Source organism: Microcebus murinus, chromosome 7, assembly GCF_040939455.1.
Source record: "Microcebus murinus isolate Inina chromosome 7, M.murinus_Inina_mat1.0, whole genome shotgun sequence".
In the NCBI taxonomy this organism is placed as follows: domain Eukaryota; kingdom Metazoa; phylum Chordata; class Mammalia; order Primates; family Cheirogaleidae; genus Microcebus; species Microcebus murinus.
Window position 1 is genome coordinate 22,130,551 of NC_134110.1, and position 15,779 is coordinate 22,146,329.

At 44.8% G+C, this 15,779-nt stretch overlaps 1 protein-coding gene across 2 annotated transcripts in view; it reads right to left on the reverse strand.

Moving 5' to 3' along the window:
- The window catches only part of ATP10A (ATPase phospholipid transporting 10A (putative)), a 152,460-nt gene that overhangs the window by 44,311 nt on the left and 92,370 nt on the right, over nucleotides 1-15,779 (reverse strand). For both annotated transcript variants that reach the window (XM_076004887.1, XM_012760152.3), the window contains exon 3: nucleotides 6,504-6,589. In XM_076004887.1, coding sequence (XP_075861002.1) covers nucleotides 6,504-6,589 — 86 coding nt within the window. The remainder of the gene's footprint in view (nucleotides 1-6,503; nucleotides 6,590-15,779) is intronic.

Consider the following 15,779-nt stretch of genomic DNA (forward strand, 5'->3'; position numbering starts at 1 on the left):
GCACTCTTAGCAAACAATCTGTCTCTGCTTATGCAAATTTGATTGAGTGCTAGATCTGTCTCCCAGGGCCCCTGACTGACTGGAGGCGGGGAGGAAGGAATGATGCATAATTGATAGGTAATTTCTTCCACTGCCAAATCCTGAGCAGAATATTTATAATAATACGTTGCTCAGGCTTTTGTTTATCTAATGTAAATAAGTGTAGAAATTACAAAACTGTGTGTTTTGTGCTGATGTTCAGTCTTCTTGAAATGTAAATGTGTCAATTAAAGGTGCCAAGGTAAAATGAAAATATTCCAGTTTAAAGAGTCTAGTTCATGTGGCTACAGTTCATTTTAATACCTGGTCATTGGCAGTGAGGTCATTCTGGACATGCCCCCACAAAGCTCCATCCAGACACCAGGAGGAGGGGGTGGGGACGTGACAGCTCTGTGGTTAGGGTTAGCAATGGCTCTGTAGCTATTACTAATGATGGTCTATGTAGCTATTACTCTGGTCTCTGTAGCTATTACTAATGATTACTAATGATGGTCTCCGGAGGGTGTCACCTTCCAGGGTGGGGAGGCTGCCCCAAGAAGCACACTGGCTCCCCACGGCAGCCAGTAGTCACGCCAGCCCTGCATGGTCGCATGCAGCTCTGCAGTACGTGGGGAGGAAGGCTCAGGGCCCTGCTCTGTGGGGGTAAGAATGGAACCAGAGAGAGCAGGAGTGACTAAACCTGTATCAGACAAAGCAGACTGAGCCAAAAGCTGCCCCAAGAGACAAAGAAGGTCATTACGTAATGAAAAAGGGTCAATGCAACAGGAAGATATAACCATTATAAATATATTTGCACCCAATATCAAAGCACCTGCATATATGAAGCAGACACTAAAAGGAGAAATAGGGAACAGGCTTTACAATGTGAAATGGAATTTCACATTAGATGACCATCCAACAAATCTTTCTGTTTTACTCTTTAGTGGAAAGTGCAAATGTTCGATTGATTCTTGACTTCAAAGATCCCTGTATGCCATAAAGCTGGCTGTGCACAAGGGAGCAGGGGCAACCTGAGCCAGGTCTCACTCACAGGGGCCTCTCCAGGCTGCAACGCCTCAGGGCAGGGCTAAGGCAGGAGCCTGGGGACAGCTGAAGGGGGTGGAGAATGCTGTTATTCTTAGTGCCTAAATTTGAGGACTTCATTACGGCTTAACTATGGGGATTGTTTCAAAGAACACGGAGCATTAAAGTGCACTTGATCCACTCATAAATTGATGGGCACTTAGGTTGATTCCACATCTTTGCAATTGTGAATTGTGCTGCAATAAACATTTGAGTGTGGGTGTCTTTTTGATAAAATGACTTTTTTCCTTTGGGTAGAAGTCCCACTAGTAGTGGGATTGCTGGATTAAATGGTAGATCTACTTTTAGTTCTTTGAGGATTTGCCATACTGTTTTCCAAAGAGGTTGCACTAATTTGCAGTTCCACTAACAGTGTATAAGCATTCCTTTTTCTCTGCATCCACACCAATGTCTATTGTTTTTGAACTTTAATAAAAGCCATTCTAACAGGAGTAAGGTGATATCCCATTGTGATTTTAATTTGTATTTCTCTGATGATTAGCCACATTGAGCATGTTTTCATGTGTTTATTGGCCACTTCTCTATCTTCTTTTGAAAAGCTTCTGTTCTTATCTTTTGCCCACTTTTTAATAGAGTTGTTTTTTTTCTTGCTGATTTGCTTGAGTTCTTTATAGATTATGGATATTAGCCCTTTATCAGATGTATAGTTAATGAATATTTTACTTAGCCATAAAAAAGAATGAATTTAATGCCTTTTGCAACAATTTGGATGGAACTGGAGACCATTATCCTAAGTGAAGAATCTCCAGAATGGAAAAAACAAATATCACATGTACTCGCTATTAAATTAGAACTAACCAATGAGCACACATGTGCACAGAGGCAAGTAAAACTCAGTAGAAATCAAGCAGTGGGGAGGGAGGAGGAAGGGAGAGACAAAAACCTACCTAACAGGTACAATGAACACTATTTGAATGATGAACACATTTATAATCCTGACCCAAGCATTACAAAAGTGATCCAAAACATCACTAAGTAACCAAAAACATTTGTACCCCAGCAATATTTTGAAATTTAAAAAAATTTTTAGAAGAATGTAAAAAATGCACTTGAATAATGGGGCTCCTAACACTTTTTTTTCTAATAGCTTGAGATGTATTTCACATACTACATTATTCACTCATTTAAAGTATATAGTTCAGTGGGAGGTTTTTATTTGGTATAGTAGAGTTGTACAACTACCACAACCAGCTAATTAGAGAACATTTTCATCATCCCCAAAAGAAACCAGATACCCACTGGCAGTGACCCCCATTCCTATCTCACTCCCCACCGCTCAGATCCCTTCTGTTGCATATATATTCCTATTGTGGACATTTCCTGTCAACGAACCTCACTCCAGGACTAACACCGCCCTCTTGTGTGATGTGTTCTAATTCATGTGATATTTCACACATATCCTTTCACTTTAATCTCATGTCAGCCTGCAAGGTTGACAGGGCAGCTGATGTCACATCCAGAATGAGGAAAAGGCTGAGCTCAGAAACACAGGATAATCTTCCTAAGGCTCCCTGCCCCAGCAAGTGGAGAGTCTGAACTCACACTTGGGGTTTCTTACTACAAAGCCAAGCTGAGTCCTGCTCTCCAGGTGCAAATGGCTAAAGTTTCAGGCTCAGATTGGTGCAAAAGGGAGCAGAACTTGCTGGCAGTCCCAGACTCCCTGCACGATGAGGTTCCTTGGCAGCAGTTGCCTCCTGGAGGCTAAAGGGAGGCTGCCCTGGGAAGATAATGGGAGTGAACAAACCAGCAAACCAGGGAACTGGCTCCGCAGTCATCCACTTCTCGAGCCTAGAAGGCAGCGCTACCTCCCAGGTTAGTGCCCTGCCCTGATTATTGGGACCAGTGTGGGAGGGGCCTCCCTTTTCTCTGCCTGGGAACAGTAGGACTAAAGATCCCGCATGACTAGGCCCTACCAGATGGAGCACTCCTGCCCAAGGGAGCACTCCTGCCCAAGGGAGCTCCTTGATGTGAGGCTGCCCGTCTCCCCTCAGCCTGTTTGGGGCAGGGCTGCTCACTCTGGTTGCACCCCAGAGTCATAGGAGGGACTTTTAACACACTCCTGCTCAGTGCCTGCCTCCAGAGACCCTGCCTGAGTCAGTCAGGCTGGGAGGGGGCTGTCCACACCCTGACAGTCCTGTGACAAATCCCAAACACCCCACCTGGTGGAGACAGTGAGTCACAGTTAAACGGGGGGGGGGGGGGGGGGTGTCAGGTATGCAGATGCCTGAACTGCTGAACTGGCAGTGCCCGGACAGATCTGGATGGTACCTGGTCCCGGGCTCTGTGGGGACCAGGCGAGGAGGACTGGGTGGAGAAAGCATGACAAAGCCGGAGAGCAGAGGGGGAAAGGATTTCACGCAGGAGAGAGTTGCCCTTCTTACATATTTTTCTTGGGCAATGTGCCAGTCAGGACACCCACGCCGGGAACATTTGCACCCATTGGAGGAGTTGGCCTGGCTGGCCACGGGCAGAATGGAGTCCACTTGGAAGTCCACTCGAGAGGTGGTCTCCCACAGCATGTGGGGGGAGCGAGACAGGCCTGGGGTGCGGGGCTCAGAGGGCCGGGCTTGGGCTCTCTGACACCACCCCACACTGAACTCCAGCTCCCTCTGCACTGAGCTCATCCCTCACGTGCGCCCAAGGGCCCCACCAGCCTGGCCTTCTGTTACCTTCTCTCTTCTTAACAAGTGTCCCTCTGCTTTGTGAGGCCTCCATCTCTGGCCCTCCTGTTCCAGCCACACTTCTAGAAAGAGTGGCAGAGCAATATAATGCCCCCACCTCCTGCAAGCTGGATCCCCTTCCCTGCCTCGTCTGCTCTGGCAGCTTGGCCGGCACCTCCTTAGGCTCTGTGGAGCCTCCTTCCTCCATGTCCCTACTGTGCCTCCACCCTGAGCACCGCCCTGAGCGGCACTCCCATCACACAAAGGATGCTGCTGGGATTGTTTCTTCCGCACACCTTTCCTTCCATCCTGTACCCTCTGCCCCTGGGGCCTGGCTGCCTCCCTGCCTTCACACGTGCCTTCGAGGCAGGGGCCTCAGATCTGCGCCTCGGCTCCCCTCTCTCCCCTGAATTCCCGACCCTTGTGTGCTCTCAGCCGGGTCGCCCCACCTGACGTACTTGCCAGCTTCTCCAATTCAGGAAACCGCAAAGCCCAACTTCCTTCTTCCTGCAGCTGCTTCTGATGAAATCATTGAAGACGGACCATTCTCCAGCTTGAATGGGTCCCTGTCCCCCACCTAGGGAACATGCGACTTCTCGCCCCAACTTCCCCCGACCCTTCTCATTCCTGCTTCATATTATGGTCTGTAATAGAAACAGTGGCTTCAGCAGCCACAGTAATAGTGGCCAATACTGATAAAGCACCTGTTGTTCTGGAAGATTTCTGTGTATGACATTAACTGAACTTTCAATAATGACATGACGGGAGTCCTCAGATGAGTGGAGGTGTTTGCCTAAAGCTACCCAGCTAGAAAGTGGGGGCTCCAGGGCCTGTCGGCCTCAGCACTAAGAGGACCTGTCTAAGACCTCACTAAGAAGGTATTTTTCCAAAGGCAGGACTGAATGTCGCTGACTTAGGATTCAGTCCCCTTGGGCGCATACCTAGCTCTACAGCAGGCAATGAACGTGTGAGCTGCCGTCTGAGCATATGAACACTGCATCTTTCAGAGGCTTCCTGGGGGACCCAGTAGGAAGGCAGAGGAAGACAGACCATGGATTGGGAGTATACTCTTTGGAGAAGGATGTTAACCCCTTCTTTTTTTGACCGGTAGAGTTGACACAATGAATTAGGCCACGAGCAAGAACACACGCAGAACACTGTCCATGGAGGCTGTCCTCACCCATCCACATTCGTCATGTCAGGTCAAGAAGCATTTGGAAACTCGGCACCTGCGCCAGCTTGGGCCTGGGGATTCCCAGCAGCGCCGAGGATGGGGCCGCGTGTATGAACTCCTGGGCCAGCGGGCAAGGAGGCCTGGAGAACACAGCCCAGGAGTCGAGAGAGACCAGCAGATCCACAGCAGACCGGTCATGTCTGGGGAGGGGAGTATTTTATCCTCAAATCTTATATATTGTATGTTAATGTTTTTTCTTATGAAGCCTCTTTTTATTGGTTCCTTTAAGGAATGATCTAACATTATCCAAGTTCTGACTCTCAGGTAAGAAGAAGGACAATTTCAGCGGGTGACCTGAGCAGGCTCTCAGGTTACAGACAAATTTCGCCTCTCACTGTGAACAGCTTCCATTCGTCAGTTCACCCCCAGCGTCCCCACCTGCCCACCAAGTGCCGGGCGCACGTGGCAACGCTGGATGTGTCGTAAATCAGAAGATTCACACTTACAACAAAAGCTCTCAGGAATGGAGCCCATTTTCAGAGGCAGAGCTTCCCCACGCCCCCTGAGTACCTGTGGGGAGGCCGCTCTGTGCCTGGGCCACTACACAGGAGCAGAGCGGGACAGTGCAGGGACACGACCCCACGTTCTCCTGACAGGAGAGCTGAGCCCGTGGAGTTTGCTGGTGCAGCGCACGAGGGCAGGTCCAACCTAACGTTCCTCAGGCTCTTGTCACAGGCTTTGTCCTGGACGGTCCCACAGTGCCGCTTGGCAACTCCATCCTGACACTGCCTATGTTCTCCTATGTTTCCCCCATACCACCGACAAGACACACGCACACACACAGTGATTATGGAAATCTCCAAACAGACATGAAAGTAGAGAGAAGAGTATAATTATTGCACAGGTACCCATAGCCCAGCTTTAACAGGTGCCCACGTAGGGCCAGTCCCTGTGCCATCGATCAGCCTTGTTTGCCTTTCTGCTGTGGAGCAAGGAAAGGGCTAACCCATTAGACACACTATATATGGGGCTTATTTTTTATACTGTCTCTCTTTTGTCCTAACTTGAATGAAATAAACACAAAGGCAGAAAGTTTTGCCTATAGAGTTCACCGCGTTACATCCAGAGCCTTGAAAAGGGCCCCACACACAGTGACCGGTGTTCAGTGACAAGTGGGTGAATGAACAAGGGAAACCCCACCTCCCCCCGCCTGGCTGCTGCTTCCATCTAATGGGGCCGTGTGGTCGGCGAGGCTTCCCAGCTCACCCCCTCACGTCCCCAAGGCTCACTAGAGGAGGGCAGAGCGCGCCTCCTCTCACCCCAGCTGGCACTGGTGCGTCTCCACTGCTCACCAGATCCTATGACACAACTAGTCCTGTGAGCAGCCAAGAAGGCTCGGGTGCTGGGCAACGTTCCCAAAATGCTACACGACATGGTAAAGAAAATCAAATGCATATTTTATAAATATGTGTGTGTGTGTGTATGTGTACACATAAATACAGTATATAACACAGAAGGACAAGCGCAGGAAGATGCACGATACTCACATGCAACCACGAAACCTAGTCAGGTCGTTGTTTGGCTTCTCACACTCGATTATGCTGGTGAACGTCAAGGGATTGAATTCGGAGACCTAAAATAATAGCATGTTATACATTAGAGAAATCTGGGCTCGGGCTGCTCTGTTCTAAAGGGCACTTGTTTTTCTGTCTCACGTCCATGGCAGGGACATTTCATGGGAGAAGAACTCTGCCTATGAATCTCTGCAGAAAGCCAAGGCATTTCTGTTTTTTCATTCTTATAATAAATAACTAACTATTTTTATAATGAATAACAGTAAGTGTGCCAGGACTGGTTAGTAAGTGAGCGGGAATGACCGTAGCTCTAATGCAAAAGAGAATATGAGATAATGGCAAAGGCAGCCAGCAATGAAGGAATGAATGTGTTTTTGGAGACAGATCAGTACCTTCCAATTTTATATACAGATTTAGAGAAGCAAATTCCATCCAGAAAATAGGAACTCATACGAAGATACTATTTCCTCAATGTACACTACAAATTCTTCATGAATCTTTAATGAAAAAGATTTAAATAACCAATGTGTGAGCCAACAAATTATTATTATGCTCGATTATTATGCTCACCACACAAAAAAAGTTTTTAATTTAGGATTTTTCCGTTGATAGATACAACGATACCTGGCTCATACGAAGAGCTCAGGAGTAGGGAAAGGAGGAAGAAAGGAGAGAAAGAGAATAAGCCTCTAGTGTAAATAACTGAGTACAATGCATGGATTTCTTTTTTATCAGCTCTCTGGTCAGGCCTGTCCTTCTATTTTCTCCATCAAGGGTCACAACGTGGTAAAAAGGTACAAGTGTCTTCACTCACACAAGCATATCTTTACAAATAATCACAGAAATGGCATCAACACTGTGGAGACCACTGCAGGTAATTATGGCTCTACAGCAACACCCTTCCTTGCATAGAAGACAGCCATAGAGGTAAATACTCAAAATTCGGTTCCTACTGTTTCCCAATGTATCTCCCATGTTAAAAGGAGAACTCACTAGATAGTTGTAGCTCAATTTAATAACTGAAATTGAAATTATATTTTAAAAGGCTCTTCTTGAAGTTTAATTAGCCATTGGCCCCCCTTTTTGTCAGACTGAAATGGCCTGTGACGCTGTTTCCAGAGCGAGGCTATATTTCAAGGAGTCTTGTGTTTATTTAAAGTCTTGTGGATTATCGTGAAGTCTGGGGATGGCTTTTTCCCGGGCAGATATTTGCCGATGCAAAAGTACAGGATGGCCATGAAGGGACTGAGCTCCAGAGAATACAGGATTATTCTTGGCAGACGAGGAGGGTAGAACTTAAAATATTCCGTCTCTGTTTATTATTCTTTCTCTCTAAGAAAAATGCAATGTACATGGCTCAGAAGCAGTAGGACATTCTGTCTCTGGGACTTCAGAGCTGCATTTGTGACGTTCTACCAGCCTTGGGGGATGTGCATGGGGAGTCTGCCAGGGCACGGGACACCTGGCTCCACTGGCATCCTCTGGATTGGGGAGGATTTAGAGGATTTTTAGAACTGGGGGGATCTTTAGAGACTATTAGCTACCGAATTATATCCCACCCCAGTCCCAGAATTCATATGCAGAAACCCTAACCCCTAGGAACTCAGAATGTTCCCCTATTTGGAGATGGGGTCTTTAAAGAGGTGAAGTTAAAATGAGGTCATTAGGGTGAGCCCTGATCCAATAGGACTGGTGTCCTTATACGAGGAGGAGCCGAGGACACAGCCACACACAGAGGGCAGGACCACGTGAGGACATGGGAGAATGGCCATCTACAAGCTAAGGAGAGGCCTCAGAAGAAACCAAACCTGCCAACCCCTTAATCTCAAACTTCCAGCTTCCAGAACTGTGAGAAAATAAACTTTTATTTAAGCCACCCAGTCTGTGGTACTTTTGTGAGGGCAGCCCTAGCAGACGAATACAGAGACCATCTTTGAGTTTCTCATTTACAAAGCAGTTCACATCCAGAGCACAGCTTTTGGATGAGGCAAATTCTGTTGACATTGACAGTTTCTAACAATAGGCAATATAGTAGCACTCCTCAGTTAAGAAATACATTTGCTTATCCCTACATCCACTCATTGACCCCCCTGCCTCATTCCACGCCAGCTTCAAGGTCAAGGTCATGCCCTAGTTATCCATCAGCCAGATTTTGTCAACCCCTGGAGCACGGACAGAGGTAGAGGCCCCGATCTACCCTTCTGTTCTCAGCCGGCTAATCTTGCTTTTTAAATAAATTACATGTACGTTTAGGGAAAAGGAAAAAGTTCTGGAGACAGATGGTGGTGAAGGTTGTACAACAGTGTGAATGAACTTAATGCCACTGAACTGAACACTTAAAAATGATTAAAATGGTCAATTTTATGTTATGTATATTTTATCACAATAAAAAAATTTAAAGCATACATAAGCAAACACTGAGAAGTGACTGAGAAGAAACAAATTAATCATCACATAGAACATAGCCCAGAAATCTGGGACCTTTCAGTACAAGTACAAAAAGTCTTCTGTATAACTGACTCTTACTGTGCTGGTGGTTGTTATCGTCAACATAAGGATGAGTTTTTGATAGCTTGCTAAATCCCTAGCATTGTGCTAATGTGCTATACTTTCTTACAACACTACTAAGAGGCTGTTTTTTGCACTATTTCCAATTTAGGAGCTTTAAGAACCATGCCCAAGGTCATGCCCAAGGTCACAGTGGCCTTGGAGTGACTGACCAAAGCCTCCTCAGCCTCTGAGACATCAGCTCAGCCACTGACGCTCATTGAGACAGTCTTGTGTTAACAGGAAAAGATCATGTCATGTCCAATAAGCCTGAATGTAAGAGATTCTACAGAAATTTCTAAAAAACTTAATATATGTTTTAAAGTTTTTAAAAATATGCTTCAGTTAAATGTACCCCGATCTGACTGTCGATACCCTCTCTCCATCTTCAGCAATGCCTGCTGACGTGGAATTAGCAGAGTTCACCCAAAAAGAGAGTAAAACATCAGGAACCTGGGGGGTCACTTCTAGTTCTTCTGATAAATAAACATGACATTTTGGCAAGTGAAGAGAAGGCATCTGGACTTGGATCTCCGAGATCTCTGTAGCCCTCCAAGTCCACAGTTCTGTAGGATGCAGAGGTGGTTCCGATTCACCCCCTGCTTGTGACGATGGGCTCTCTCCTGCATAAAGAGCATCGCCTATGAGTGCAGCTCACACATACAGGTCTCAAGCCAAAGCTGCCCACACGCTGAGGCTCGACCCCAGCATCTCAGACTAAGTGTGGCTCACCCACTGCAGAGCATGCACGTTCAAATAAGCACCTCACTGGCAATAAAATGCCAGTAGTTTCTGTTGTTATCCTCCAAATATTTTTGAAGTTTCTTTGGACAAAGTCATTCATCTTATCAGATGGAAAGAAAGAGGCAGGACAGTGATGCAGCAGAGCCCTCAGCCCTGCCCCTGAACTGGCCTATCTGGTAGAAACTGCAGCCTCGGGTGTGCCCCTCCCTCCCTCCAGGGCTGCCAGAGCCCTCCACACTCTCCTGTTTCCTCCTGGTGCCGGGCACCCCTCCGGTACAGCAGGCATCTGTGCAGGTGCTGTGCCCCCTCTTCAACCACACGGGGGAGGCACATGTCTAATTCAGCAGAGCCCAGACTCTTAGTTGAGTGAACGCTTGATTTATAGGGAAGCTTCTGTAACCAACCTTGTTTTTCACATTTGCATTAAATGGATTTCCACTAAGAATTTAAAATAAAAGCAAACAAAAGCATCTTGAAACAGAAGAAATAATGTCTAAAAGGACATTCACAGCTCATTAAAGAGGATGCTATAACTTTTTCTATCATAAAAGAAATGCAATAAAGCATTTTACGCTGGTTCAGCTGAAGGGGTGAGCATGCACCACAGGTGCACACCTGGGCATCTGCAGTTACCCTGCCAGCAAGGGACCCTGCCCGCACTCTGCAGGGAAAACTTCAGCATGAAGCCCTGTGTCTGCATCCGGACGAGGTGGGCAGAGAGGAGCGTGACAGAGTATGCACAGCACCTGCACCAGCAAGAATACACGGAAAACACACATGCTCTTCTGCCTCTGTATCTGGACATTGTTCTGAACATGTTCTTTGTGTCCCATCATGATAATCCTAGGTCACAAGGAAGTCAAGGTCCTCCCAACCCATTCACCTCCAGCCTTAACATCACCTCCAGACATGGGCCTCAAGGCCTCTGAGTGGACAAATGCAACACCTCTAACTGCCTGCCTGCCGTAGGCCTGTCCCTGGCACTGAGTGATCATGGTGGTACAAAAGGCCAGTCTGACCACACAGGTATTCACCTTGACAAAGCTTTGGTGACGGCTGCTGCCCTGCAGGATGAAAGCCGCAGCATTAAGGCTCTACCCAGGGTCATGGCGTGACCTCCTCCACCGCCGCCCCTCCCATAAGGGGTGCCCTTTTGATGTCCGGGGATCTTTCTGCACATCTTCCTTTGCCCTCCCATCCCACTGTATCGGCTAACTGCCCTTGGGTTTGAGGATGTCATCTTTACTGGGGGAGACTTCCTGACAGCCCCCTAGGTAGGGCAGGCAGGTGCACTGCTCCAAGCTTGCACAGCCCCCACGCAGATATTAAACCTCATGCTTCCCGGGTGTGGTCAGAGTTGAGTCCCCTGCCTCCCTCACCAGACCACAGCTCCCTGAGAACAGGCCCACTGTGCCCTGGAGACCAGCACAGAGCCTGTTATACACATAGTCGAAGGGTGACAGATGCTTATTTCAGAGGGATCTTGTGTACCGTAAGCTTCCAAATCATGCCAGAATTGGTGCTGGGCTCTTAGGGACCTAGACCTTCTGCTTGCTGCACCATCAGCATGCCGGCAGGTGCCCCACTGGGGAAGACAGGACTGGCAAGAGGGGCTGGCAGGGCTTCTCCACAGTTGCAGAAATCATGGTCCCTCTTTCATAAATGCAGCCAAATTTCACTTGGTAGCAATATATACTAAAATGATTCCTTTGCAGCCTCTAGTTGAGCTCTGTATTTATTGGCAATGTGTGAAGAATACCTGAATTAGTTTAGGCAAAGCATTTTAACCCAAATTAATGGAATCATCGCCTTAACTCTTTTGTCTTGTACTTTTAATCCTATTAATATTTGTATTTGCTACATGTCTTCCAGAGCTGTAGGAATTCAAAGGAGGGAAGATGCCCAATACTGAATGAATTTACTTACTCAAAGATTGTATTGCCAAATCAACATTCCCAATTGGCTAACCTGAAACAGCAAAGAAGTAAGTCTGTCTTGTCCACCAGAGTCCCCAGCAGGTAGCAGGTGCTCAGTCAATTGTTTATTAAATAAATAAATATCCAAATGGAATCATGCTGGTGGCAGGAAACATCAAACATATTAACATACAGAGTCTTCTAAAGTAATCATTTATCCAAAACGTTTCATAGATTCAGTGTCATAGGAAAAGTTTATGCCCTGAGACAAATACTGAATAGAAATGATCATGAAACCCACTCAAATAGCAATTTAAGCTGCAATAGCAACGGTTGTGACTGCTATTTAAGGTGTCCTAAGTGCAGGAGTGCCTGAGTAGGTTGGCACAGCAGCCCGCCACAAAGCCTCGACTGCACACGATACTGGAGCGGACAGATTCTGTGAGGGTCTCATGCTTCCCGATGTCCCCTGTGTCTCCTGGTTAGCCCAGTTGACAGGGTGACTGGGACAGACATCAGGGCCTCCAAGTCCTTCCTCAGGAGTGACCTCACACCGTGCCAGGAAGCTCAAGGCCTCTGACAGCTCTCGGAGAAACTGATCAAGGGGTGTCTGTTGCTGCCTTCTTTCTTCTCTTAGCTGGCGAGTAGGAAGCAGCTTTCTCCTCATTAAATCTGACTTGAGAATGTGGAGCCAGCCCTGCCTTTTCATCCTTTGCTCCCTTGCCTCCTCGCTGCTTCACAGTCAAAAAGCCTCCAAGCTTCCGTTTAGATGATGGCAAAATTCAAAGGCTCACAGTGCTGAGTTTGAGTCTGAATTCTCAAAATCAAAACCCTCTCTTTCCCTCCCAGCCATAAATGCTTCGTGATGCCTTCGTGGGCCATGGCTGTCAGCAGAGCCTGGCTTTTTCCTTCATCAAATGTGTCTAAGAGTATCTAAGAACTGGCTGTGCACTCAGACAGCACGGAATCAGAGTTGTTTCATAGAACACCAACCTCAAAACCTAAATGAGGGCTGTGCTTTAAATAGCCCTCTCAACGTATCTGTACTTAGTCCAACAAGGTGCACCGTGTGAAACATGTCTGGAGTCTTGCTACTGAGCTAATTCACACACCAGGGGACAGGTCAGCCTGTCTGCTGCACAGCTATAGGCCACTTTTTGCCTCTACCACCACCCACAGGTGGGGTAATGGTGCGAGCAAAGGTGGCACTGTGGGATGTGAACCTGTCGTCCTTCAGAGATCACTGAGCAGACAGCCTTGCTGGAGAGAAGGTGCTTTCTCCCCGGACTGCAGCCTCAGCTGGATTTATAGTAGAGTGGACCCTACAGGTAGAGCCCCATCTACTATAGGGCCATTGGTAGCTGTGCAGAAGAAAGCCACAGTGTTGGTTTTAGAAGAAAATCGAGATGGGCGATACATAAAGACGAGGTCAGCTAAGAAGCTCTTGTGCTAACCTGGGGAATGACTCCAAGATTAAAATGGCAACAGGAATGGGAAATTCTAAAGCACAACCAGACTAGCTCAGCCATTAGGTTCAAAAGAAAAACAGTCCAGCACTGAAGTATTAGGCAATTTGGACCAAACCACTAGCAGCAGACAAATAGAGACAACAGATAGAATATTAAAAACACCTGCCTGGAAATAGTAGAGATTTAACAAGAAGGTGACTAATCAAGCCAAGACCCAAAAAGACAAATATCTTGAGAATTGAGACTGGTCTTTGGAGACTCTTTTCCCTTAGTGGAGTCTGCAAATTCTGATGGAGGTAGTTGAGAAATTGAGTGGAACTGGTGAGACAAATGGTGGAGCTTAGGACCCGTATGTTTCCTATTGATGCTAGAACAAACATGTACCTTAAAACAGCATAAATTTGTTATCCTACAGTTCTGGAGGTCAAAAATTAGAAATGGGTCTCACTGGGCTAAAGCCAAGGTGTTGGTAGGGGAGAACCAGGCATAACAGGAGATAAGGCACCACAGAACAAGAACCAACAAAACAAGAATAGAAACAAGCCCACAGCGACTTTCAAATTACTATGTTTGCTATGAGCATGAAGCTAAAGATGAGACTGAAGTTCTGGAAGAGCTAGAAACTATGAAATGTGACCGAATAGATTTATTAAAAAAAAAAAATTACAGCTACCCCAAATTTTCAATTAAAAGCTCAATGAATGGCTTATACACAGATTTGGTGATCATGAAGAGAAAATTAGTAAACTGAAAGAAACATCAGAAAAAGTATTTTGAATAAATCATGTGAAAACTAAAGGCTGGAAAGTACAGAAAAGAGGGCACGAGACACAGAGGACAGAGGGAAGTCTTACATATGTGGAACCCGAGCCCCAGAAGGAAAGGAGAGAAACAATGATGCAGAAGCAATATTTGAAGAAATAATAGCTGAGCACTTAGTAAATCTGATTAAAAAGCAAAAACCACAGGTCCAAGAATCTTAAATAGTGTAAATAAAGAAAGATTATACCAAGGCACTAAAACAATGACACTAAAATGAAGAAAACCCAAAACGATAAACTCTTAGAAAGAAATTGAAAAATGTGTTACTGGCACATCAGAACTAAAGAAAATATTAAATAATAGTCTTAAAAGAGAAGGAAAATTGGCACTGATGAAAAAGCTAATATGCACAAATGAAAGGCAACAAAAATGGTAAATATGAGGGCAAATATAAATTCATGTTGACTATAATAAATAATAGTAATGATTATCTTAAGGGATTTATAAATTGATATAATTACAACACACTACAGTATAGAAGCTGAAAGAGAATAAAAAGGTGTTTTTGTAAAAGAAAAAAGAGACCCTTGTCTAAGAAGAGAATAAAAATCAATCCATATTAAATATTGATAAGTCAAAGAAACAAGCTATAATCTCTAGTGTAACCACTAAAATAATATTAATATCAAAGGAACATGTAACTTCCAAACCAACTGAAGAAAGAACAATAAAACTCTTAATCTAAAGGCAAAAATGGAGAGAAAAAGGAAAACAGATCAGTCAGGGCAAATAGAAGCTTAGTGAACTTGAAAAATAGTAACAGAAACTATACAAACCGATATACAAAGAGAAAAAGAATCAAAAAGAAGAGAGCACTGCTGAGTTATGGGACAATTTCAAGAAGCCTAGTATTTGAGTATTTTGAGTCCTCAAAGAAGGGGAAGGGCATAAAAAATATTTGAATATTTGAATGAATAATGGCTAAGAAGTTTCTAAATTTAATGAAAACTATAAACCTGTAGATCCAAGAATCCCAAGTCCAAAAATTATAAAGAAAATTTCAAGGCTTATGATGATTAATTAATTCAAAACTAGCAATAACAACAAAATATCTTGAAAGTAGCTATGTTATAAAGAAACAAAAATAAGGAAACACCACGTTTTTCATGGCAAACAATGCAAGCAAGAAGACAGCTGAGCAACATCTTTAAAGCACTGAAATAGAAAATACTCAGTAAAGATATCTTTCAAAACAAACAAAAAAAAGTAAGGGGGGCAAAATAAAGATGTTTCCACATATACAAAGCTGAAAAAAATACATCACTTGCAGATCCACACTAGAAGAGATCTTAAAGGAAATCTTTTGGGAAAAAGGAAAATATCATTTGGGAATATGGATCTATACAGAAGAAAGAAGAGCACAGGAAAAGGTAACTATATGGGTAAGTATGTTAGATTCTTTTCTTATATAAATCATTTTAATATATAAACAAGCCATAAACAATAATAAGAACCTATTGGTTTATAACATATATATAAAGGAGGATGACAGTGCACAGTCTGGAAGGAGAAAAATGGAAGTATACCACTGCAAGGCTCTTTTACTATATGTCAAGTGGAATAACATCACTTAAAGGATAGATCATGATAAATTAAAGATGTATCCTATAAAATCTGAAGTAACCTCTAAAATAACAAAACAAAAAGTTATATCTAATAAGACATATATTTACTATCTAATATATCTAATAAGTTAGATCTAAGAAGATGCAGAAAAATCAACTCACAGTGGATAACAGACTTAAACCTAA